This window comes from Genypterus blacodes, unplaced genomic scaffold, assembly GCF_046128005.1.
Source record: "Genypterus blacodes isolate CSIRO-AG114 ecotype Tasmania unplaced genomic scaffold, CSIRO-AGI_Gbla_v1 ptg000138l_1, whole genome shotgun sequence".
In the NCBI taxonomy this organism is placed as follows: Eukaryota; Metazoa; Chordata; class Actinopteri; order Ophidiiformes; family Ophidiidae; genus Genypterus; species Genypterus blacodes.
Window position 1 is genome coordinate 634,802 of NW_027466940.1, and position 26,130 is coordinate 660,931.

Here is a 26,130-nt window from a genome sequence, read left to right on the forward strand (position 1 = left end):
ACAAACCGCTCCCATGAGCACTAATCTCATGTCAACGAATGGCCATTCCACCCGCATGTCAGGGCGGCTTACACTAAGACACACGCGGCTAGAACAACTGAAGAGCGCTTTGTTTGCTTTCGTTACGTAAATGAACATACAGACATACAAAGTAGCTGGTTAGAACAGAGCCTGACTGGGCTTAAGAACGCCGCCAGAAACCTGATCCCCCGCCGTGATGATGTGGGCAGAGCAGCAACTTAAAGGTTTTAGTCATGGTTACTTTCAACTTGGGAGTCGCTTTCTTGATCGATTGGTTTTTAGATTGTCTCTTTTACTCGACGGTAGAGCTTCATGTATTCTCTGAGGTGTCCTTCAGTACAGCTGTTTCATAAAATGTGTAAAATAGCTTTAATTACACATATTAATGAAGGGATTCTCCATGTCAAGTGAAAACATCCATGCTAAGTGACATGACATGGATGTTTATTTTGCTTCCGGCCTCCCTTTGCCTTCTTCCTTGGTGAATCGGGAGTCTGGTTGACAGTTTATAGTTACATTTTTTATATTTACGCCTGATATAACGTGAATGCCACAACAGAGCAGTTGAGTGATTAGAACAGAATAGAATAGAATGCCTTTATTGTGATTGCATGACCAGCATCACCAAATTAAATATAGATTTTTATTGGTAAGTCACCTCACAGTTTGAGTAGCTTCTTGCTATCAGATCAGTCACAGTCCGTCTCCATCTACATTACCACTTGACACAGGCTTGTCCAAAATATATTGTATATACATAATTTATAGACTACAAGCAATCAAGACTCTTATAGGGAGCATTCAATCATGCTGAAAATGTATTTAAATCTTTTTAGGCAATCCAATACATAAGGGGCAACAACAAACAGGAGAGGGGACAGTATTAATATCCAAAACAAAACTAGAGCTGCAAATACGAATTGCTTCATTAAATCATCAAGCAATATATTGATTACATTATGTTTGCTGCCCAAAATTGGGACGCCAACGGGACGCCTTCACACCTTATGTTGAAATAGTTGTTCAGTCAATCTAGCCAAAGCTATACTTGATTTAACAAAATGTGAAAGTGATAAAAGCACAAATCCTCATTTAGAAAGTGTTAGTACTTCATAAATTCAGTGATTTATCATCTATGACTCCACATAGTTCACAGTTGGCACCACATATTTCGCCTCTGAAGCGTATGGTAGGTCGTCCCAGATTCCACATCCCGTCCTTCTCTCGCCCATTTACTGGCTAGCGTGTTACCCTCAATCCCAACCAACGCTTCTTTGACCGCTATTACATACTACATTTCATCTGGACTAAGACACGTCAACACAACTGACAGCCACACAGGCGTCATGAAAATGCCTCTCATCTTTAAACGCTGTGACTCATGAGGCATTGGAGTGCAGCAGGAATCGGCTAATGATGGACTTAACTCCAGTGCAATGTCTGTCTCAACCTCTCTGTTTTCTTCTAAATGTGTCCTTTCCATACAGTCTGAACCTGATCTCATGTCCGGGAGGGGAGTTTAGATTTTGAGACACGTTGGATGTTATGCACCTTCGCCATAAAATAAAGCTTTTATCAATCCTTTAAACATTCAACAAATACGTTGTCGACATTAACTCTGTATGGATCTTGTAGTCAATTCAGATTGGATATTGAACCACAAATGCCATTTTAGTTTATTCTAAGCACTTCTGACAGAACTTTCATATGGTTTCCTCCCTCTTTCAGTCACCACTGTGACGTTTTGATGTGAGGCCAACACTAGCCAAAGGAAAGGAGTGAGGAACCATCAACGGCAACTTGTCTAAACACAGACAAACAAAGGTTAACACTGCGGCAATAGGAGCGAGTGGTGAGAGGACAGAGACGGGCATGAGGCCGCAAGGGCCGTGAGGGAGTCAGGAGGGGCAAAGTGCGGCAGATGGGCACGTTCTTGACATGTTGGAGATGTTTGGCCCGAAGCCAAGTGGTTGATGAAGGACCAGCTGTTAGCACAGTAACATTACAGAACTGCAATGCTCAACTTTGCAGCAAAACAACATGATTTCTATCAATTTTAAGGGGGTTAAATAAAGGTATTTACAAGGCAACATTTGAGGTTTTTCCTAAACAATGATGTCACTCCTCTTCAACATGGGAATTTTCTAACAGTACCATCTGGTGATATTATGGTCAATAGTTACAAATACTTGATTCTCTAATAAATCATGTGGCAATCATCACCATGGTTGCCTGTGCCAATTACTCTCTATACTTTGATTACAGCTGGTAATTTGCATCAGCAGCTGAAGATGGTATTTGTATATCCTTGGTGTGAGTTGGCAGTGTGTGTGCGCGCGTGTATGTGTGTGTGTGCTTACAGCAGTGGGGGTGTTGGGTGCGGTGCGCCTGCGTAAGGACAGACGTTGCTGGCTGCGCAGTGAGAACCTGCGGAAGGACTCCCTGCTGCGAGAGGCCAGGGAGCGCAGGGAGTTGGTCCTCTTGAAATCCCCAGTCCCGTCCTCCCCTCTGTCTCCCCTCTCTACCGAACTGGATATGAAGCTGAGTGCGCCGTGAAAGGAGCGACGCACGTTTCCCACCCATCCAGTCACCTGAGAGTGGGCCACTGACAGCTTGTCCCCCAGATACTCCATCACAACCCGGCGCAAGCACGACCTGCTGTGTCAGAATAGAGTCTCTGAGAGGAGCTAAGACTCTTGGCTTCACAGCAGCAGGGAATCATTCAGGTGCAGGGGGGGGTGGAGCTGAGGAGGTGCCAGTCCGGGGACAGTGTCCTAGGTATCCACTGAAGTGCGCCGCTAGGTCAATGCTGCAGCAGTGCAGTGGTGGTAAGAGAATGACAACAGCTCAGCCAGTCAGATGTGCTGGTGATAGTGATGGTAGCTTCTGCTGTGTACGGCAATGCAGCATCAAGACCAGCAGCAGGTCCTCCACTGTTGCAGTCTTGAGCCTCTCTCGGTTCACTTTTAAATGCAGTGCAGTCCCACTTGAGCCATCAGGACTGTTTCAGCTCATCACTGTCAAGGCTCCAGGCTGCCGGCCTCAAGTGAACTGTTAAGCTTTCGGCCGTCTATTTCAATACGCACAAGATATGCTTGATATGTTACGCCTGCCACACTAACCAACTGGGCATGTAAAAGGCTATATAAAGTTGTTCTATAACGGACACTTACTGCAAGGTATGCAGAGCAACACTCCACGGGATTTTATGAAAAACTTGCTACAGCAGCTCAATCATCTTCCTTTGGCTTCAAGTAGACAAACTAACATCACCTCTAGAAGGCAATACTGTCAACACTGATAACATACCATTTACATGTGACAGCAATCAGGGCTACACTCTCATCACACAGCCTGCCTGCATTAAGAGCTATAATACTAATTTCAATTAGCGCCAATCCTCAATGACAGCTCTGCCAAAGTGTGAAAGAATCTGTCCTGACCAAAGCCTCGATATGAACCAACCTGACAGCTCTTGTACAGTCTGCGTAGTTACGTCCCTCCCAAAGCAGGGCCCGCATTAAAAGTAGAAAAACCACATCCAGGACGGCTACATTTCCTCAGTGCCTTTAGGGCTGTTCGTCTGTCACAAACATGCAAGGAGGAATGGTGCAGTAACGCTGGCAGCATTCCTATTCCATAAGGAAAACCAGAGGACAATCAACGTCATGCCAAAGAGAGAGAGAACAAGAGAGTACTGTGGGGGAGTCGCATCCAGAGGAGCCCAAAGGAATGGTGGGAAATGTTTTCTGTTTGCCTTTTCCTGCAGGTACAGGCAGGTAAGCGCATATGCGTCAGCAGCTGTGCTCTCTGTATCCAGCTCTACCAGACTCCCTGTCAAGGAGAAACTGGGTGGGGAGAGAGAGAGTGTGGAACAGAATCAGAGGGAGGGAGAGGGAGGGAGGGAGAGAGAGAGAGCGAGAATGGGAGGTCCCTGATTCAGTGCAGAAGGGAGCGAGCGGGGAGGAGGAGGGTGATATATGTTCTGCAGTGCTGTGTCGCTCCCATCTGCTTCTGTTGCAGGCAAGTCAGTGAACTATTACGGCCGACACACTGAGGAGGGAGGCGGAAACAAATACAGGAGGCACAGAGAGCAGAGAGCTTAACGTGTTTGTATGGAGGTAACAACAGAAAAGCAAGAGAGGATGATAAAGTATGATCAGAGCAGTAAGGGAGCACAAGTGCATGTTCATGTCAAGGGGGAGACTATAAATAGGTCGATAACACATAAGAGAGAAAATAGAAGGGAGGGTAACACAGGTGTGGCTGTACAAATACACACAGACTGTGAGCTCGTTCACCTGTCAGCACCGCACAGCCAAGAGAGAATGTTTTGGTTTAAACAAATCTCTAGCTTCAGCCTTGAACAAACATGGGCAGAGAGCAGAAAGCTACACAGCTTATCACTTCTTAGCTGCACAAGTGCTTAACTCAACCAACTCCAGACACACAGAGTTTACAGAGATTCATGTCCACTAAATAGTTGTCCACATATGCCCCCTACTGGTAATATGATTAGCAGTTATTTGAAATGCATCATCAAAGCCAATCAAGCCGGCGACAAGGTTCTCTGTTCCCGACTGCCCTTTCACCCACACACACTCGTCATACTGTCTACTCGAAGCTGAGATGGACGCCTATAAAAGACAAAGACAACTGAGCCTGAGAGTACTGAAGTGGTGTTAAAGGGATTTTTCCCCCAAGTGTCATAAATTGAGTATTATTTCAGTAATGTTATGCTTCCAATAATAATAATAATAATATTTTTTGAGCAGGTTTTTAAGCAGTGATCCAAACACTTATATATCAGCCACTTGGAAGTGACTCACAGCAGTTCACCACTTTCCCCATCCTGCTGACATCATCAGGCAGGGAGCAGCGTCAGCCAGATGCTCAACCGACAACCACACATAGCGGACAGAGCTAAGAAAACGTACAGAGCATCTGGACACAGATTCAATATTGTATATATATTTTTTTATATATAAGTGTGCCTCACAGGCGTAAACATCAGGAACACAAGAGTGCTGTCACTTACCCAGAGACCGCGTGGCGTCGGGCAGCACGCCCACGTGTATAACAAAGCTCTCAGCCCGATACCCATCGCTGCTCTGTCTCGCTCGGCAGCCTCAGACCCTCTGACTTATGCCAGTGATGTCACCCAGCATCATGTGCCTGAAGACTCTTACCCCGCTGAATATCAATGATATCCGACTTCTGCTAATACAGAGTTTAAGCTTTCCACCATGTCTTTTATTATTTTAGTGTATCCTGATTGTAAAATGGTCGACGTAATACTAAAGCACATTTTGCAGGGATTTTGCTGCCGATGTGTTGAAGAGATAGATTTATACATGGTGATGTCATCCACGATTTGATTGAAGCAACAAAACATAAAGCAACAACTAGGCAAGGAAATTGATCCTCTAAATGAATATATGATTACATCCCCAAATCAAACATACTCAGTCAGGCTGTGTATCAAATCAATAAATAGCTTTAACATTAAGTCAAGAAATCAGAGAGTCCCATAGAGAGAGTGTGTCAGAGAGAGCAAGAGAGGGCGCTCTCACTTTCATGTTTGATTGCAAATTATTAATTGAATTCACTGTGAAATTTCACAGGAGCTGAGAACTTTCTCCATCCTGTGTTTACTAACAGGAGCAGAGAGGACATAGCTGCTGCAGGTGTTGAAGCAGACACTAAGTACTCTAGACAAGCTTGGGTGTGTGTGTATGAGTGTGTGTGTGTGTGCTCTCTCGCACTGGCAGCAAAATAGGGCAGCAAACAATGAGACAAGGAGATAACGACTGAGCAGGAATCTCCTTTAGAAAGCTGAAAGGGGGTTTCTTTCCAATACGTTCACATTGGAAACTTATTTTGCAGTGCATCTAGCTCACACTGCAGCAGCAGAAGGTGATAATTAGCATGTGCCAGTAAAAGAAAGTCTGTGCCATCATAAATCTACAGGTACTCCTTCCAGTACCAGGCTGACAAAAACAGTGTTCCCCTGATCATAGATGAGATATGCGTCTGCTTGGCTGCAGGACACATTATTGTCATTACAGAACAGCTTTCCCTGAGCCATCTGACATAATGCCACCCTGAATTACAGGCCTGAGAAGGTGTTTAGTCACATAGCTCCCTGGAACGAGGCGTGTGTGGTGGAGGTGACTTTAAGGTGTTATTCCTTTTACATTAGTCACCAGCTTGTAACTAACCTGCGCGCTGCCATATTCCCTGCCTTCGTCTTCCAGTGAACTAACTTCATTCCTGCATTTGCACATGCCATACCGCACAAATACAAAACTCAAATAGCTATTAACACACACAATACATAGTGACAGCACACACTGAAATACACAGAATACCTTCGCTGTTTCTAGTACTGGGTAAGAACAGCTGGCTATGATGAAGGGCTCCAAGCTGGCCATTTCGCTGAAGCAGAGCCTGGGGCAGTGTGTTTTTTTTGTCGCAGCTTTCCTGTAACAGGTCTTTGTTGCTGTTGACAGGCGGCGCCGCAGCCCGACTTACCCAGTTTTGGAGGTCCTCCTCTCTGTGAGCGCTGCGGCTCCTCATCCTGGAGAGGCTTCCTTCCACGTCGATCTTAGACGGGGCAGACCGGCGCGACACACTGCGAGACCGCATCCTGTTCAGCTGCTGAGCACACACACAAGGGGACAACAGTCAACTCCTCATCTTCACCATACATCTGTGGTCTCTGGTCCACCAAATAGAAAGTCTAATAATGTTAAATGACCCACTTTATAACTGGATTAAGGCATTGTCACTAGGATTTTCACAACTTTCAATCTTGACTTCTATTTCTCACACACAGCAGCACTTGTGTAGCCATGAAACAAAAATCCATTATTCTGCAGATTACATTTTAAATGATGGAAGGATGTAATAGACATTTCATCTCCAGATACATGTGGTTGATCATAGAGCCATGTTTACTCTTTTACTTCACCGATCTCCAGATGTGTCAGACTAAATGTAAACAATAACTTATTAAAGGATTTATTTTGTCTGCACATAATATTCCACATCATCTTGTTTCTTCCTCACCTGGGATGCCGGTAATCGTCGCGGGGTCAGGACCTCCCTTGTATTGTTGCGAGGCTCCGGGTCCCTTGGCAACCACAGCTGCTCCATAGACGTGCTGCCCGAGACTCTGCCAGGAGGGCTACCAACTTTGGCTTCTGTCCCAGGGAAAGGGGCCAAGTTGAATGTCTCATCCGGCATTCCAGACCGACGCCTCTCGGGAGCCAGGAGCCGCGCTCCCTGCCTGAGGAGGAGTTGTTCCACGCTGACTTTGTTGCCGTGTTTTCGAGGTGGTTCAGGTGCAGCCGCGGGTGTGTCCACAGACGCCTCGCCGGGGCTCAGGTCCCAAGGGTCCTGAGGGGATGGCGCCCACATCGGGACAGATAAACCTACTGATGTTTGCGGTGCGGGCTTTCGGCTAATATCCCACTCGGGTGTATGAGGCTGTAATCTAGCCCCATCCCCGAGACCCACAGCCTGAATGCCAGAGACAGGAAGTGTGTCTTTACTGGGAGAGTGCTGAGTTTGAGACAAGAAAGAGTCTATGTCAAGAATGGCAGGTTTGTAGGCCTCCTCTGCTCTGGGAGATGCCTGCTTCCATCGCGTTGCAGAGGGGTCGCCGCGGTGAGGGGTGGCTTGGGAAAACGGGTCATCTCTGACCACTGAGTCTAGATCCAACACTTTGGGCTTCAGAAGCAACGAGTCTGCCATCATCCTCTCGTGCTCCTCTTTTCTTTGCTTCTCTTTTAGCCGCTGTCTCTCAGATTCCTGCTGTTTAGCCACCGTCCTCATTTTCTCTGCCTCCTCCCTTTCTATCCTCTCCCTCAGTCTCGCTTTCTCGAGCTCTGCAATCTGCTGCCTTTCCCTCTCAGCCTGCTTTTGCTTTTCAAACTCCAAGATTTGCATTCTCTCCATCTCTTTAAGTCTCTGATGTTCCATTTCCTGCCTATCCAAGTCCAGTTGTTTCTGTCTCTCCCTCTCTAATTCTCTTTGCCTCTGTCTCTCCAGCTCTCTCTGCTTTTCCCTCTCAATCTCTTTCAGGCGCTCCCTCTCCCTTTGTTCTCTTTCTTTGTCCAGCTCTTTCAGTCTCTCCATTTCCTGCTGTAGGGCCATCACTCTAAATTTCTCTGCCTGCTCTTTCTCCATCTTCTCCCTGAGTCTCTGTTTCTCAAGCTCTTGCCTCTCTTTTTCTCTTTGTCTCTGTCTCTCCATTTGGTTATCCAGCAGCTGTCTCTCCTTGTCCAGCTCTCTCTGCCTCTCTTGCTCCCTCTGTCTTTGCCTCTGCTGTTCACACTGTCTCTCAATTTCCAGCTCATGTTGTTTCTCTCTTTCAATCTCCCTCTGTCTCTCTCTTTCCTTCTCTTGTCGTCTTTCTCTCTCAAGCTGCTGTTGCCTCTCTATTTTCAGCTCTAGAAGTCTCTCTCTTTCTATCTCCCTCTGTCTCTCCCCTTCCTGCTCTAGTCGTCTTTCCCTCTCAAGCTGCTGTTGCCTCTCTGTTTCCAGCTCAAGCTCCCTCTGTCTCTCCCTTTCCTTCTCTTGTCGTCTTTCCCTCTCAAGCTGCTGATGTTTCTCTCTTTCCAGCTCTAGCAGGCTCTCTCTTTCAAGCTCCCTCTGTCTCTCCCTTTCCTTCTCTTGTCGTCTTTCCCTCTCAAGCTGCTGATGTTTCTCTCTTTCCAGCTCTAGCAGGCTCTCTCTTTCAAGCTCCCTCTGTCTCTCCCTTTCCTTCTCTTGTCGTCTTTCCCTCTCAAGCTGCTGATGTTTCTCTCTTTCCAGCTCTAGCAGGCTCTCCCTTTCCTTCTCTTGTCGCTGCTGTTGGTACTCTCTCTCCAATTCTTGCTGTTTCTGCTTTTCGAGCCATCTCTTCAGTTCCAATGCATGTTGTGCATCCTGCATCTCTTGCTTTTCTCTCTCAAAATCTTTTTGCCTTTGTCTTTCAAACTCTCTTTGCATTTCTCTCTCTTTCATCCGTGCAAATTCTAAAAGATCTTGCCTCCCCTTTTCTAGCTGTCTCTGTTTTTCCCTCTCAAGCTCTCCCATCCTTGTGTTTTGTCCGTCCGTCTCCTTTTTTGGTTCTCTTTTCTTTTCCACTTCCATCATTTCGTCGGCTGTCTGTCTGTCCAATCCCCTCTCAGGTATCTGACCTCTTCCTGACAGCTCCTCACCTTGATGGTGAGTTTGCACATTCCCAAAAGCTTCCTCGAATGAGGGATTTCTCCTGGCCGAAAGAACCTTTCCTGGAGAGCCCCACTGACCAGGCCTCACAGAAAAGTCATCAGAAGGCACTGCCACATCCTGGAAGTCTGCTCCCGAATCCACATTTGAGACAGGCTCCTGTATCTGTCCGGTCAAAGCAAAGTAGGTGGCTCTGGGCTTTTGCTGTTCCTCTGCCTGTAGCATTTTAAAACGTTTAGGAGCTGCTGCAGCTGCTTCCTCCTGCTCTGCCTCTCTCCACCTTTCACTTTCCTTCTCTAAAGCCATCTCTCTGTCCCTTTCCAACTCTCTCTGCATCCCTTGCTCTGTAGCTGCCTGCTGGTTGAGATCTGAAGGAGTCCACTTGTGCAAAGCTCCGACTCGCAGGTATCGCGGCTGCTGCTGCTGCTGCTCTGACATCAGGGCCACAGCAGCTTCCCTTTGTGCGGCACTGGTCCTCTCGGCCACTGGTCTGTTCCCTTCCGAGTGTCTTGAGCGTAGGGTCATGGCCTTATCCTCCCGATAAGCTGACGGGATGCTCTCGCTCACGGCTCTGTTCTCTTCCACTGCCTGCACAGTGTCAAAGGAATGAAACACTCGCAGGGAATTTGATGGGGACACAGGTTCCTTGTAGGCTGCAGTGACCAGACTTCCATCATCCATAAAATCCCCTCTTTTGGGTGACATGGTAAGAACGTCATTCGCAGTGCTGTCAGTCTTACCATCGTCCAGCATCAACACACTGTGCCGCTCTATAACATTTTCAAACAGGGATGCTCGCACTGTATGTACGTCACGGCTGGGGCCACTTTCTTTAGACGCGTCGCTGAACATCTGTCCTTCCTCGCACCCTCCAAAAGCAGAGGCTTGTTTCAGCTGCTCCTGGGAATCTTTCATGTCCACTGTCTTACTTTGGTCACCGGGGATGATCATCGACTCTTCAATCTAAGAAAATTCAGAGATTTTATGAGCTTCCAGAATCTTGGTAATAATGTCTTATCCAGTTTTTTTTAAACACAACAACCTACTTGATATAAATAAAAACGACTCAGAGATGAAATCCTTGAGATGAGAGCATATGCGTCAGACAACAGTGTACAAAGGAGTGAAAGTGATTAAGGGAAGAAGTGTCAGCTGTCAGCATGGAAATGTTCTCCCCCTTGTTACATGTTGGCCTCAGCACAGAGGGTGTGGTGCAGAGGTGGTAATCAAAGCCTCTCTGTGTTGACCTTTTCCCACTGATCTGCTCTCTGTACGTTTCATAACCAACAGCCACCAGGGATGATTAATGTGCCTGCCATATTCAGTTTCAGAGCTTTGTGTGTCTACGGCAGAGACTTTCTTTTTGTACCGCTGTGCTCCATTTCCACGAGGGAAATTTCACTCAGAAAGAAGGGCAATGCAAATGTTAATACCCCTTTCTTTACAAAGCATACGTCACCGCCATGTTCAAGGCCTGGAGGTTGTTTGGCTCAGCCCTAACAAAATGTGGCAACTAGCAATATAAGTGGTAAAGACCTATGTTTGATTTTTTAAGCACAAAAACACACAGATGGTGTGAGACCTGTCACCTCCAGGGCTGTAGCCTGTTGTGAGCAGACTGGAACAGATCTTATCATTTGACTGTACTGTATACTAAAGGCTGTATTATTCATGTTAATATCCAGAGCCTTTGTAGATGAAGGAAGATGCCTTAAATCTTTTACACTTGCCCATGTTGCTCTGTCTCTAACATTTATATATACAATTTATATAAACATATATACATTCAGACAAACAAACTGTATAAGCATTATTAAGATGAATATTTCCCCTCTCTTGATCAATTGTTAGTATACAAGACATATACAAATACGTTACATTACAAACACATTAAAAACTAAAAGACATTGTATTCATAACAACACTGGAAAAGTTGTTTTGGATATAATATGGGGGGATAAAATGAGAAACACTGCAGCTTCAAAATTGACCATGGAGTTCTCCAAACATTCCCAAAAGGAGGATGTCATTTTTGGCTGTTACATTGGATTCAAAAGGTGTACCTCATGAAGAAGTCACTAACTGTACATGTTTTGATAATATTATCGATTTGTCACGAGACAAAACATGTACCAGCATGTAACTTAAAGAGACTGGCTGACCTCGAACATGTCTTCACGTTTGCTCTTATTTGCATGCAAGTCGTGGAGTTAAAGCACAAACCAACTCCCAGAATTTTTAAACCCTGTCTTACCCTCTTCTGAGGATCTTTGCTGCTCTCACTGCGCTCTGTCACCTCACTGGGGGAGGGACTGTCGAGGTCGGCTGACCTTTCAGAGTTAAACCTGATGAAGAACACAAAACACAATAGACACGACATGCATGACAGTCAACTCCTGGACAAAGGGTCGGGACAAAAACAGAGGAAGGCGACGTCGAGAACAGCTCTCACCTTTTGGTCAGGTCCAGGGGTAAAGGGCGGGGCTTCAGTGGTGGCTTTACAATGGGACTTAGATTTGGTGCTATGTCCTCTGTCAGCTGCTTGATTCGCTGTTTAACACCCAGTGGTGGTTCACCCTCTGGGACTGGCTGTACTGGAGGGAGAAGATCTAACCCTTGGCCAGTGGAAGCTGCCCCAGGAGAGGCAGACGAATCGAGGAGGAGACTGATCCTTCTCTTGATGCTAACCCCACCCTTCTCCTCATCCATCTCCTTATCGCGCGACTCTGTCTTGTTGCTGCCTTGCTCTGAGGCAGCAGGCTTAGCCACACCCTCTACAGCTTGTGCTGTGGTACCCTTTGGGTTTTTGTCTTGCTCCCTCCTCTGCACTTGCACCCCATCCTCTGGTGTGTTCTCCTTGGTGCTTGTGTCGGCGGATTTACGGTGCAATGAAAGGCCGATGGACTCGAACTTGGACGTGAGATCAGCTGAAAGGGGGCGTCTCACAGTCCATCGGGGGGCAGGAGTTGGTGACTCTGCTTTGGTGGGAGATTCAAGGTATATTGCTGATACAGGTCTCGGCCTCGAGCCCCTGGACTGGGACCGGAGTGGCACAGTTGCCTCAGGTCTATGCTTTTCTTTCTCTTCTTCCTCTTGCCCTATGTGACTGAGGAAACCCATGGACTTAGCTCTTATAATGGATGTGCTGGAGGTTGTCTGGGCCTTCTCCTCTTCATTTTTAGTGGTTCCAGACCACTCTGCTGCAGGGGATTTTGCAGGGCTCCAGGAATAAGCCACGTTTGACTCAACAGGCTTCTTCCTCTGTGCTGGTCGAGGTTTGCTGACATCTCTAAGGTCAAGAGGAGGGGCTGGTTTAAATGGTTGGACCACAGGTTTGGTTGTTTGCCCGGGGTTCTTAGCAGGAGATTTAAAGGAGGTAGGTGAGGGGCGATTTGGCGCTGGCTTGGGTTTACCAGTAACAAGTGGTTTGGGAGTGTTTGGAAGGCTGGGTTTGTATCCAGCTAGGCGCGTGGACTCCGGTCGCGGTCTGGTTTGCGGCTTCGGGGCAAGTATGGGTTTAATAGTGGTGTTTCTCTCCAAGGCAAATGGTTTAGGAGTGAGCCGTGGTTTGGTGGACAGGACAGGTTTACTAGGTCCTGGAGTGAGAATAAGGGACTGGTTGCTGGAGGGGCTCTCAACAGGGCCCTTGTTGCTGGAGTTAGTCAGGGGACTAAGGTGTAGCCGTCCTCCTACCCCCGCTCTCCCCACCTCCCCTGTCGGAAGCTCCACCTGAGCAGCCATCCTCTTCAACAGGATCTGTAGATAACAGAAAGCATTTTAGGACCAGTGTATGAAAGCTGATTAATAGCTAAAGCACTTTTGATGCGTTATGTAATGCACTGCACTGTCAGCTTTGGACTTTGTCTTAGGAGTGTCATACTCTGCTGTAAAATGTCTCCACTCAAATAGGATTTAATTGAGCAAGGTTATCAGTCATTTTAATAATCATTTGCATCAGTCAGTAACTTTACAGACACTTAGGGTATAGTGCGATTAAGGCAAGAAATTGTCCTTTTCAAATGTCATGAATAAACCTTAATGTGACTGACATTGCCACGAAGCAAAGTCTACTTACACACAGGAACAAACGCAGATTCTGCTATTGTAAATTCATTTACTCAGGCATGTAAATGTCTTCATCAGAGTACGTTGGCTCTTTCTGCATGTCCTCAAAGGACAGACTCGCCCCATATTGCAATGGCGTATCACTTCATGTGGTAAACTCAGAGAACAGTTTACCCCTATTGTATAGGTTTTATTCATGTTTGGCCTTCAGTCTCAGTAAAGGCTGACATGTGGATCAATGAAGCAGGACCGTTCAAACAATCAAGTGTCACTGTGGGTCCTTAAAAGCTGAAATCTGTAACTTTCCACATGTCGTGGCCCCAAAAGTGTAACATGTAACAAGAGCTACAGTATACACTCACTACGTTTACATGCACTCAATAGACTGACTAGTTGTCTGTACTGACATTAAGGCATAAATGCATACAAACATTCATTAACTAACACAATCAATAGCATTTCACCGCTCTCCAAGTATACAGTACATAGCAGTGCGTTGCATAGTCGCCTTACTGCAAGCAGGATATTAACATGCCTGAATGAATCGACAATCACATAATGTAGGGCCTGTTGCTCAGAGTAAGTACTTTGATTTATGCAGATAACAATAGCAATACGGTTTATACATTATGTATGAAAGAAAATCTGATTCATATGCTTTCATATTGTGGCACTTACTTTATCCTAATTAGTTAGCAATGAAGGGAAATAAACAATTACAATCAAGTCCCGAGTCAACAGAAGTACTGCCACCAATTTGTGTTTATGAGGATGTCCTATATTAGAACTGTCCCCTTTCATGATCAATTGTTAATTTGTCATGACCAATCATCACTAAGCTGAGTGAATGGTGCAGAAATGACGCTGTCTGTGTACCTTTCAGGTGGATCCTCAGACAGGGAGGAGCTGGACGACCGTACAATAGAATTGTTTTCTTTTCCATCATGTCGTAACACAGGCATATCAGCTATGAATAGGAAGGGTCCATTGAAAACTCAAACCCAACTGGTTTGAGTTTTCAATGGACCCTGAATGAATATTCAGCTCCTCCTCTAATGAACTTTCACAGCTTTATCTTAAAAACCGCTTGAGCTTCAATCTGATGGAAGTATAGAGATGAATATGATATCAGCCTAAGAGGTGTTGCTTATCCTCAGATAGCCTGCTAAGATAGTTTGTTCTATCATTTGTGCCTGTTGTGTAACAACTGAAGTGCTTTAGTTGTTTCAGTGTCCCTTTAAGACACTCCCTCTTAAGATCTGATAATGTGTTCCACATGTTCCTGTTTGGAGATACTTCATAATGGCGAATGTTCGTATGCCACTGAAGATACAGAGCCACATGCTGAGGCAACTATTTTGATTTAGAGAGAGAAGTTGGCCTGCCTAAAACCTCTGAGGAGAATCCTAACATAACTCACCTGACCAGATGTCAACCGTCTGCAGGAGAGCTCTGGCTTCTGTTACAACCGTGCAACGATGTCATATCACACAGGCGGGCGGCGGGAAAGGGTCCTGAGATGAAAACACTTTGTATCAACAAAGCACACAGACTTCTGTTTGTCAAGACTGCAGTACACAAATCAAAGCAGGGCGACTACAGACGTGGCCCGGCGCTTCAACGGCACTGTTCACCCGCCTCCATACGAAGGCAAACACAGTATGTTTGCAGTGACACCAACCTATACAGTCACAAGGAAAGTAATTAAGTGAACGCTAGTAAATGTTTCCCTTATCTCAGATTTGCACTCATCATTCATCTTTTAGCTCTCTTTTATTTGAAATACTTAAGCTATGTATATTCAATCTATGGATATTGTGACCATAAAGCATCATCAGGGTGCTGCTCTGGCGTTTCTATAGGAGGGTCTTGTATTCATATGTCAGCTCTTTTCCTGCAGACCTTGTGTTCTGTACATCAACTGACTTCCAATTCCTTCCAGTTAATTCCCTTAAGTCCCTCTATCAAAAGTTGGAAAACAAAAGGAAAGAGAGGCAGAACAATTGTAAGCAAAGAGTGAGTTGCGCTTGGAGAACAAATTGGAAACTTACAGCGCAAGATGTTGACAGGAAGTGGCTTTTCTCAAGATGGAATGCTAAACATTCCCTGTGATGGTAGTCCAGCAGCACAGCTGGGTTTGTATATGTGTGGGAGCAATACTCATTATATCTAATAACCTCAGCTTTTGCCCCTTCAGGTAGCAGATGTGACTCATGACTTGCTAATGTAGATTTCTAGGATTAGTAACAAGATTAATCGACAACCATAAGGCAGAACAGAGGGGAATAACAAAGCACAGTGTTTTGTCTTGGCTCAGAGCCCGATAATAAAATGATAGTCATTCACCTGGTTGAGCCAGTTATACAGAGGAAATGTCCTCACACACTCACACAGAGGGAAACGCGCTCACTTCTCTCACAACTGCAGCATAGTTGTGCTTTTCCACAGTCACCGAGTCCACACTTACAAATCAGAAATCAGTCAACACCAAGACAAGAGTCCGGCCATGGTTTCCTGGTACTAATGACGTCTCAGCCAAGCAGATTAAGGTCGAGTTCTTTTAAATTTAGATTCCCTGTTGGACCAATGGACCTAATCCTTACCGTCGACCAGTAAACTTGATACAAACCAAGCTTGATTTATTGATCATTAGGTCGTTTTCCTGTTCTTTCTGGGCTTCGCAACAAGTGTCATCACCCACCTCGTATGATGGACGCAGCCTGGTCCAGAATACTCGGTTATCCGCTCAGGTCAGTGATGAAGTAAAGCAGGAAAAAGACTACATCCAGGCGTCAAATGTCCACACCGCCGAGTCCAAACCGTGTGATAGTCCCGGAGACGCCGAAAAGTGTCTTCAGAAACAAATGCATCAACAGCTTTCAGGCTAACAGCCCTGAGCTAACGACTCCAGGAGCCGAACTCGCAAAATGGAAACACTGACTGGACCGGAGCCGAAACTTGACGCAACTTACCAACGCAGAAAGTCCGTTTTTTTGTTTTTCGCAACAACAACACAACACATTTAGTAAGCGAAACTATTAAATTACGAGTCGTGGCAGTTGGCTAGGACGTTGGCTAGCAGAGTGGCTAACTTATCTGGTTTTGTTAGCTAGCCAAGTGGCTGGCTATCCCGTGTCAGGTTGCAGTGTTGTTGATGAGCGCTGAACAAGCCGCCTGGCTGGTTAGCCGCTGGCATCGTCAAGCTAATTGGGCTAAATTTCACTTCCGGCCAATGATTTCAAAATAAAACATATAACGCTTAAAACAAACCGAATGGAAGATTTGTGAGGACTTAGTTGCAATAATGGTCTGTTAGATCTATTTTTTATTAGATCAATGTATTCATAGGAGCAATTGTAAACGAATTAAGTGTGTTTGTTGAATGAAATTTAGCATTGCTGATTATCTCTGCCAAAAGCGGCACCCTGCAAAGGCCACATCAAAATATAAGCATCTAGCTATATGAGAGGGTACCTACTAACATGGTCTGGGGTTCAATCACGGCAGCAGGGACAGAATAACTTTTAAACATTAATCAATGTCACGGTTGTAAACGCAAACAAATGTGCGACTGCTGGATCGCTACTATTTTGAACGGAAACTGGTCTCGTTTCCGGTCTTGGCTCACTTAACTACAGCGCGACAGATATGGGATTAATATTTTGATTCCGTGACATTTATCCCATAGCACTTTTATACTTTTCCCGGTGTAGAGAGAGAAGTTGTTGTTTTTTACAGTTAATGGTTTGACCTATTAATACTTATTTATTTAAAGCCCCTCCAGATGAGACCAGAATGTTTTAATAGCTCTGAACAGAATGTCCTGATTGTGAAAAGATGACGAAAAGATAAAACATGGAATAATGATCTGCGTAGCTCGACAACCAACCAACCAACTTTTGATCTGAGTTTATTGCTACAAGTTGGTGTGGTTTGTGAACCATGCGGCTAAAACTTCACAGGTGTAAAAACATTCTGACCCTCATATCCCACTTTGCAGCACTGTGGGTGTATTCAGCTCTACAGTTCTGATTAATTTCACAAATGTAGCAATGTCACAATTAAACATGCATCTGGTTAGAAGAATGATTGTCGTTTCTTTCAAGTGCTGTAACATCAAAAACCTTGTTGACAGAATCAGTGGACTCTTTCTTGTGCATGATTGTTTTATTTGTTTTTAACAGACCAGCTATGTTCACTAGCCTACAAACCTGCTCAAAATCAAAGGTGAACAAAAGAACCCTAAAACAAACACCTTTTCACCTCTTTGTATAACAAGCATAAATTTCAGCAGTTCTCCATCGTCACACAGTTTCAACACTGAAGTTTAACTACAGGGAGCAATGTTAAGAGAATATGAAACGGGAAAGAGGGGAAGCTGTGAGCAGAAAGTGCATATTATGGTTTCACCAGGCAGTATTTACTTGAGTTCTATTAAACCATGACAACATTTTGAATAATGCAACACTGTTTTCACTTCCTCAGAACAGTATAAGAACATGTCTGATCCATGTTCTGTTACAAAACACTGGGGCTTTGGCCTTCAAGCAGCAATCCCCAAAACTTGTTCTTGTGGAGGGCAATGATGTGCTCACCTAGTAGTGATCTCCAATGAACACTGAATACATGAAATGTGGCTTTTCCCATCCAAACTGAGCTCCATGCCGAGCGTGTGAGCACTGGGTAAGAGTTTATTGTCAAGATTTAGTGGGTGCAATGTACCTGCAGCTGGCTGACTGCTTCTTTATAATACAACACCCTAAATATGTATCTCCCCATTACTCATGGATTCCTTTTTGCGATGCAGTAGAGTCAACTGGAGTCAGGAAACTGTAATAATCAATGCAAATTAGGCATCCAGGGTTATTTTCAGATACGGAAGCCACAAGAAGCCTGGAGCACAAACAATACTTGAGCTGGCAGACAGTTATGTACCTAGTCTGAGTTAAATGTCATCCCTAAAGCCTTCTGTGAGACTGCTGTGGCTGCAAAGCTTCGACTTAGTTTCACTCCAAAACCAGATAGCATGATTGTGGACCTGCAGCATGAAGTTTGGCAATAAACCAAAACCTTATTTCCTTATTTTATAGTCCTACAAAAGGTCTGTGTGGGAGTAAAACACACGCAATGAAAGGATCAACTTAAACACTGGGCTAAATGACACGAACTTCAGTGATGTCTACTTTGTGTGAACCATGGAAGTACTGAACAGAAGCTTTTGTTTCTTCTTTTTCTTCTTTCCTCCTTTCTCATCTGAAAGAAACCAAACAAATGATGAGTGTAAGTCTGAAACACTCTTGTGTACTCTGCTCAGTTACAACAGTGCAGTTAAAACAGACCTGTTTCAACCACAGGCTGTGGAGAAGGAGTTGGACCACTGTCCAGCTGCAGAAGAGCCTTCTCAAAGGCCTGGCTGAAGGAGTTCTGGAAGCTGGGTACTGGGACTCGGTCTGACCCGTCGCTCTCTCCATCGCTGTCTGCTGCTGGAGTCGCCAGCAGCTTGTCTGTGTGGTGCAAAACACAATCAAGACTCATGGATGCCTTCAGGGAATTCCACTTTTCTGCATTCAGTAGAAACTGGTTAACCCGGTAATGCAGATCACACTAACCTGCTGTAATTTCACCCACACTCATCAGTGCATGTCACTTTACCGACTGACATGTTCAACCACAGAACACACCAAACCACAAGTTAATAAATTGGTTAGATTACAGTAAGAAACTGTTTCAAACTACAGCCTGGCATCATGAGAAGAGAACAGAAGGCACTTTTATCCAACTTTCCAAAACTTTCAAAGCGCGCATTTCTGTGTTTATTACAATTTTATTGATCTGAAAAACTGGCCAAATCCTTCTTTCTCTCTGCTACCATCTAGTGGTAATCCAGTGTAAACACAGGACAAGGAGTCTGAATGGTTTTGTGGTCTAAAAATGTTAAATTGGAATAATTTTGAACTTCAATAAATATGGTCGGTGCTTTTAGGTGGGCATCACTGAAGTAACCAGCTGATGAAAGTTACGCCAAGGGGACCATCAGATAGAATCAACCAACCTTCAGCCTGACAGCACACCAGGCTGTCAGACATGAACATTGAAATAGAGCTAGTATACTGTGCAGTTCTATCAAGAGAATCCCATTCAGATAATGTGTCACATGAGCACACTTGTACCTGTCTTAAGAGTGATCCTGGGTCCTGCATCAACTCTGGCCTTTCCATCTCTAAGCATCTAAACAAGACAGAAAATCAGGACCATGACGTGTAAAAAACTAAGGTAAAGGCATCTCAGTTATGTGACATATTCATCATATCAATTAGTCTGTTTCAAACGTGCATTGTTGAGGAATGTTTGAGTTTCAAGTACAAACCTGTGCAAAGGACATGCAGTGAGAGTCGTCCTCCACACTACCCACAGTGGGTGAGGGGGACTGTCCAGTCAGGAACCTCATCCCATCTAAAACAAAGAGAACACTTATATCAAAACACAGAGATGCTTGGTCACCGAGTAATAATGGAACAGGACTCGGACTCACCAGAGGAGGGGCTGCAGCTCAAGGGGGAGGGCGGGTTGAACATGAAGTCGGGCTGGATCGGGGGGCTGCTGCTGTTGTAGGGCGGAGACCCGAATGCTGGGAAGTGCTGAAGGTTCTCAAGTCCAATATGAACCTCGGGATCTGCAGAAACGCAGGGAGCCTAACTTTGTAATTTCCCAGATCTATGAATATATGAATTTATAAATATACTGTTTTCGGGTGGTTTGTGAACTTGGCTGTACTTACACTTCCCCTGCTTCTTGTTCTCCTCAATTTCAATGCGCCTTTCCCTGCGTTTCTCGTCTCTTGCTTTCTTTTGCCTCAGGCGCTTTCTTTTCTCGAGGTCATCTTTGTTTTTGGAAGAAGATTTGCACATTCAGTGTACAATCCACCAGAGGTGTTTGCTCAAGCGTGGAGCTAATAAGTTAAATTCAGGCAAAGCATTCTGACCTGCAAAAGTATCCATGGTTTCTTTGGACAGGACGGGCGGCTGCAGGGCCAACTCGCAGATGCTGAACTCGCACGTGAGCGGCAGATGGGCCAGATAGCGATGGCGACGACGGATCTCCTGCAACCAAGCCAGACGCCAGAAATCAAGTCTGAGTAATTCCACATTTTCAATTAGCTACATGACTTGACTTCAGAAGGACATGTGTGTGAATACCCTTTCTAGTGAATTAAGAAACTATTGCAGCAAGTGGCAGTCCTATTATATTACTTACTCAATATACAATTAAATAAAAAAAAACAAATAAATAATATTTTAAATAATTTAAATAATATGTAAGGCAACAAACAGCTCAATTCAATTATATTAATCATTTGGATCTGCACTGCATCTCCATGTTTTCTGACCTCAGTGACCGTCTGTCCTTCTATCTCCACCACTTTGCCAGTGATGGAGTCTGGACTGGCCTCCAGGCTGCCGTACTCGCGCAGCAGACAACGCACATTCACAGGATGCAGGAACATCTGCACGCAGTCCTCAGCTGTAGAGCGAAGAAGAGGAGGGAAGGAAGGAAGACAAGAAAAGACTTTACATCAGTGCTGGAAATTAAGCATTGGGGGAGAAAAACAGAGGAAACCAAGTGGAACGAGACCGACCAGCTTCCAGAGACGCTGTGCTGCTTTCACAACTCAAACTTTACTGTGCTTTACACAATATGAGTTTGGGATTTTCATTGCATGTGCTTCAAATTATTTGTGAGTATGAGTGGATGTATTCTTGATATACATAACTGGTCATGGTGATGTGAACATTATAAGTAGTCACAATAGTTTTCCGCAGTAAATGGCAATTTAAAATGAACCCAGATGTTTACACTCAGAACACTGATTTTTGAAGAAATCAAATCACTTAAAACATTTTGAAAACCAATTAACAGACGTTTAGAATTGTCAGCATTTTGCGTCGACACAGATTCTCTGCATCATACAGGTAGAACCTCAGGAAATCTCCTACCTTGGTAGAAGTAGTAGTAAGGTCCGTGCACCACACTGGCGGAGGGGCGGCCTGGTTCTGCCAGGTTGGCGGGGCTCTCCTCATTGGGCCACGGTCCTGAGGCCACATCGGCCGCAGCTTCAGGAGGCTCCTCAGGCACACAGTCCAGAGCACCCTCAGGGACCTCGGACTGCTCTCCAGTGGCCTTTTCCTCTTCTACCTCATCATCAAATGCAGAGGCATACTGCAGCACAGGCTAACATGGATAGAGGTCAGAGCACCTCTTAGTCAACAGGTCAACAGTCTTCTGTATGACCAATACAGATTTCACATGAATGCATACTAACAGCAGCTCCTCCTGCAACTAACCTTGGAGCTGGTATAGGTCACCACTTCCTCCACAGGCGTGGCAGGTTCCTCAAAAGTCATATCCCTCAGAGTCCTGGCCAGGTCAGGGATTTTCCCATCATTAGTCTTCTGTTGCTTCAACAGCACTTCTTCTTGCTCCTAACAAAGAGCAAGCCACAGTCAGTCTACACACAAAACTCGAGATTACTCTAAATTGATGCTGCAGCTGATTACATAGCAATGAAATGTCTGCCAGATGTTTTCCCACTGCACAGACAAAAGCATGTTGGTGAGAGTTCCAATGAGAGTCGAGTAACCTTGCTTACCTGCAGGAGACAGAGGGAGCTCTGGATGAAGCAGGTTTGGGAATCCTCTTCCAGGCTCAGCTGAACTTGCAGGATGGCCTTTTCCTCTGCCACAAGGCTCTGGATCTGGGCAGGGGAGGCCAGCAGCAGCTTGGAGTATTGGCTGAGACGCGTGTCTACAAAAACACATTACACATTACAACTGCAATACAAGGGAAGTTTAATGTGATCTTTTATTAGAGTCTACAAAACAGCATAGTGCTCTACAGTACAGTGGATGATGGAGTAGAATCAATCTTTGTAGCGTCACTGAGTTCTTTTGTTTCTGAGTTGATGTGTTTGTGCTCACAAAATCAATGTGAGCTCTTTTGAAAGACAAACAATACATTTTCTTTAACGTAGACTTAATTCTTTTTAAGGCACAAATATGAATTACTTCTGAAATTTCATGTTCTAGTCCCTCACCTCCAAAGCGAACAGGTTCCTCCACTTTAACCCACTGAGAGCTGGGCATGGCCACCAGAGCGCCTTTCTCCCTACGCATCAGCCGCATGGTGACGACATCACCCACTGCATACTGCCTGGTCTCCATTGCAACCACACTGCAACAAGAAACCAGTGTCACAAGAGACTCCTGTCACAGATGTACAGCAGAATGAAAATAGGCCGAGCTGCCTCTGAAGCCTTCAGTGCTTCCCTTACTCCTTTAAATTTAATTTTCAACAATTTAATGTAGTTCAGAGACATCTGCAATGAGAGGAAATGGAAAAGGGGCAGTTGAAGCAGGAGTTCTGGTCACATCTCGCTCACCTCTTCAGGTCAGCGCTATTCACAGCCTCGTAGCAGATGGGACACTTGGACCAGTTCTTGTCACTGAGTGAGAGGTAGTGCAGCATGCATGGCCAGCAGAAGATGTGTCCACAGCGTGTGATGCGTGCGGCCACAGGAGGGTACAGACAGATCGGGCAGGATGGCACCTCGTGGCTGTAGATGCGCTGGAGACAAACACAAATAGATGGTCAACAAGAAGAACTGCAGGTTGGTTTTATATTTGTTTTGTGTCCATATGATGTCATAGTATACATATTTTATTACTGCTACAATCAGGTCGTTAATTTTGTGGTTGTTGTTTTAATACGTTGTGCTCGTTGCTGCTTTGGTAATGATGTGTTGTGATGTGCACGTAAACATGGCCTGCACTCACCACTTGTTGCACACAGTCCCAGTTGACCAGTGTGTCTGGGTCGGTGAAGTGAGCCTTGTAGTCCTGGTCATCAGTCACCACAAACTGGCAACTGAAACAAAGACATTTTAGCAAGATTACTTCTTACTCTGCCATTGGAGGTTTCCCTTTGCACAGCTACCACGATCTGCTTGTATTAGCTTGACTCTATGTGTGGCTCAATATCAGCTCCTGTTGGTTTTCTACTTGAGTACTGAACACGTCTGCTCACAGCTCCACTCAAAAGAGCTCTTGAAATGTGGCCAATATCAAGTACATTTGGCTGCTTACATGCATTCTGTCATTTACACAATGAAATGAGCCATGGACACTGGATGAGTGTGGGAAACATGCTATGATGGGGTGGCTACAGCTTGACCATAACAGTATTAATTGTATTGTTCTAGAGAAAGTAAATACTATGTTGAGGCGCTTCTTACTTGGCCTGCAGGAAAAGCTCCTTGTTGAAGGGCTTGTGCTTGTGGCCCCACTTGTTCCGGCGGCCCCAGCAGGAGTAGCCCCCGTCTCCAGTGCCACCATTACCTCCACGGGGTTCAAAGGTGAAGTTCAACAGGTGGTTGAGATTTATTTTCTTAGGTCCAGAAAATTGAGCCGGGCTAAACTCTGCCCGGTGCGACTCTGCTACCTGGAAGGGCAGAGAAACATGAATCATGTGAAACTGGTGCAGTCTATGATAAGGTGATTATAAGATACACGTTTTCAACCCATATATAGTTCTTTCTTTAAAAATAGAAACCAAAACGCACCTCCTCACGTCGTCCTCCACCTGTAACTCCATACTGCCTCCCCCCACCTCTCTGAGGGGGTCTCTTGTCAAAATTCTTGCTTTTCTGTGAATTGGTGCGACGAGGGCCTTGGAGACCGTCTGCTTTAGGAAAGGAGGGCTCACGCTTCCGGTTGTAGCGCTTAGAACCTCCATTACTCTTATTTTCTGAAATGACAAGGAAAACCAAGAATTGTCTTATTACTGACATTTACTCACTACTCATGTTTGCAGAACTGTAACTGTAATTTATGTGCATGATGGTGAAAAAGTGATTTCAGAGCCAGTTGTGATAATCATGCCTGGTACAGGCCCACAAAAATAAAGTCCAGCTTGTATTATGCATAACTGTAGCCATATGGTTGAGCTGTTTACATCTGATCATGCTAGAAACAACTCCTACACATGTTTAGATAATGTACTTCACTGGGCTTCACCCATATGATAAGCACTTAGCACGTTAAACTACTTATACAAATAACTTTGTGAAGAACTAGCTCAAGGTTCAATATTAATTTGGGCACTAAGTTACCACCTTTCTTTGTTTACTGCATATATTTGGGAGTAGATTACATATAACTCCACTTTTTATATTAATTAATATTTTAGCTCTGAATCAAAATTCAATGCATTTAAATAAAATAGGTTACCGCTGTTAATGCTTGTTATAAACCCTTTAAATACTCTTGAATGTCAGAATCTGAGCTTGCAGAACTTCAGTGGAGTTGATAATGTAAGTTTTGGACCATAACGAATTCAGAAAACTACGAGAATTATCCGTTTTTGAACGGAGAAGTCCATAAATGGAATGCTGAGGAGCGTCAGTGACATGCAGGCCTTAGTGCGAGTGTTCCGGCAGCAGTGAGAGCAAACTGCAGCTTTTGTTCAGGCAGTTCGGGGTCGAATTGTTTCATAGCGACGTCAGCCGGACCAGAAAAACAAACAGTGAGCTACTGGCAGGCCTAAGCAGGCCGCAGGCTCTGTCCCCGGGCTCCGTGCTGCTGTTTAGTAACCTTCACTCTCAACAATGTTGTTGTCTTGGTGGTGTTTCTTACCTGTTTTAGGTTTAGATTCTCCAGGTATCGGGCCTGCGGAGCTGGCGCGGGGCGGAACCTTGGTGCTGCTGCTGCTGCTGTTGGGGTTTTTCTCCATTTTTGTATCCGTGCAATGAGCGGTGCTGAGGCCGAGGGACGGCAGAAGAGCCGCCGAGCTCTCTAGCGTCAAACTGAACAACGACTGTGGGAAATGGGCTGCGGTGAGTGCGGCTCAGGCGACGAAGGCCCTGATTCATTTCTATCAAACGCGGAAACCCCATCACGGCGACATCCTGACAACAAAATAACCCAAGAAAAATAAGAGACACGATATCGGCGTCTCAACTAAAGCAGGCTGTTGAAAGAGAGGACGAAGGCTCGCCACGCGGGGCCAACACCCCCAAAGAGTAGGCTTTTTCCCTCGCTACGAAAAACAATATGGCCCGAACAAGGCGACGAATGTTTCCTATAAGCGTAAAAACGCGGCAATGCTAAGAATTTGTCCAAAATAGATGTCCGATAAAAAGAACTTGCACAAATGGCGACGGGTCGCCAGACAGGAACCTGAGAGACCCGGATGTTTCTTCTACCGTCTGCAAATATGTTTAGGACTGAGGACTGCTATGAATTGTGGGAAATGAAGTTCTTGATTATTTTTCTAACTCACAAACTATCAAATTAGAAAGAGCATAAATACATAAAAACAGAGATCAGTGTACATTATATCAGTGTAGTGAAACTTGTATCTTGTTCTCACTCGTTTCCTCTTCACCGCAAATGTACTTCTTGGGGTAAATCTGACGCGCACACACAACAAGACGAGGTGACTTTCCTTTTCAATGTTGTGGTATAATAATATAATTAGAAAACACAAAATGACTATGTCAAACGTACGGTAATTAAACTTGCTTCCCAATGTGGCTCAAAAGCTACTTAAATACACAACTGTGATGTCATCAAACTAACAAAGTTACAATGTTGATGTCATATGTATATTATTATTAATATTAGCTTATTACTAAACTTATATTCAGGTAGGTGTGGTTTGAGGTGTGGTGTGGTATGGGAGATATGTTTACGATTGTGCAAACTCAACCTTTTCTTTAGCATTAATGACATACTACTTATAATCAAATAAATTGAGATATCTATAATTAGA

General features: G+C 44.9%; 2 protein-coding genes across 4 annotated transcripts in view; both read right to left on the reverse strand.

Moving 5' to 3' along the window:
- Positions 1-16,548, reverse strand: part of LOC143011701 (uncharacterized) — a 25,726-nt gene extending 9,178 nt beyond the window's left edge. Inside the window, exons 1-7 of one of the 3 annotated variants that reach the window (XM_076164673.1) lie at positions 16,278-16,547; positions 16,007-16,157; positions 14,726-14,819; positions 11,693-12,996; positions 11,495-11,585; positions 7,093-10,203; positions 6,556-6,681 (exon numbers count right to left, since the gene is read on the reverse strand). In XM_076164673.1, coding sequence (XP_076020788.1) covers positions 6,556-6,681; positions 7,093-10,203; positions 11,495-11,585; positions 11,693-12,981 — 4,617 coding nt within the window. In that variant the 5' untranslated portion in view covers positions 12,982-12,996; positions 14,726-14,819; positions 16,007-16,157; positions 16,278-16,547. Of the gene's footprint in view, positions 1-6,555; positions 6,682-7,092; positions 10,204-11,494; positions 11,586-11,692; positions 12,997-14,725; positions 14,820-16,006 lie in introns of all 3 variants that reach the window. The other 2 variants (XM_076164674.1, XM_076164672.1) reach the window with 2 other exon arrangements.
- A 1,564-nt stretch (positions 16,549-18,112) lies between these two features.
- On the reverse strand, positions 18,113-25,555 carry rnf10 (ring finger protein 10). Its single transcript, XM_076164675.1, has 17 exons — positions 24,993-25,555; positions 23,921-24,105; positions 23,594-23,799; positions 23,136-23,226; positions 22,742-22,926; positions 22,397-22,533; positions 21,953-22,107; positions 21,648-21,785; positions 21,300-21,534; positions 20,693-20,826; positions 20,288-20,405; positions 20,084-20,185; positions 19,838-19,978; positions 19,673-19,758; positions 19,476-19,533; positions 18,645-18,809; positions 18,113-18,558 (listed from the first exon to the last, which is right to left on the reverse strand). The coding sequence occupies exons 1-17, from the start codon at positions 25,087-25,089 to the stop codon at positions 18,485-18,487; spliced, it is 2,307 nt and encodes a 768-aa protein (XP_076020790.1). The 5' UTR covers positions 25,090-25,555; the 3' UTR covers positions 18,113-18,484.
- Between the last annotated feature and the right edge of the window lie 575 nt (positions 25,556-26,130).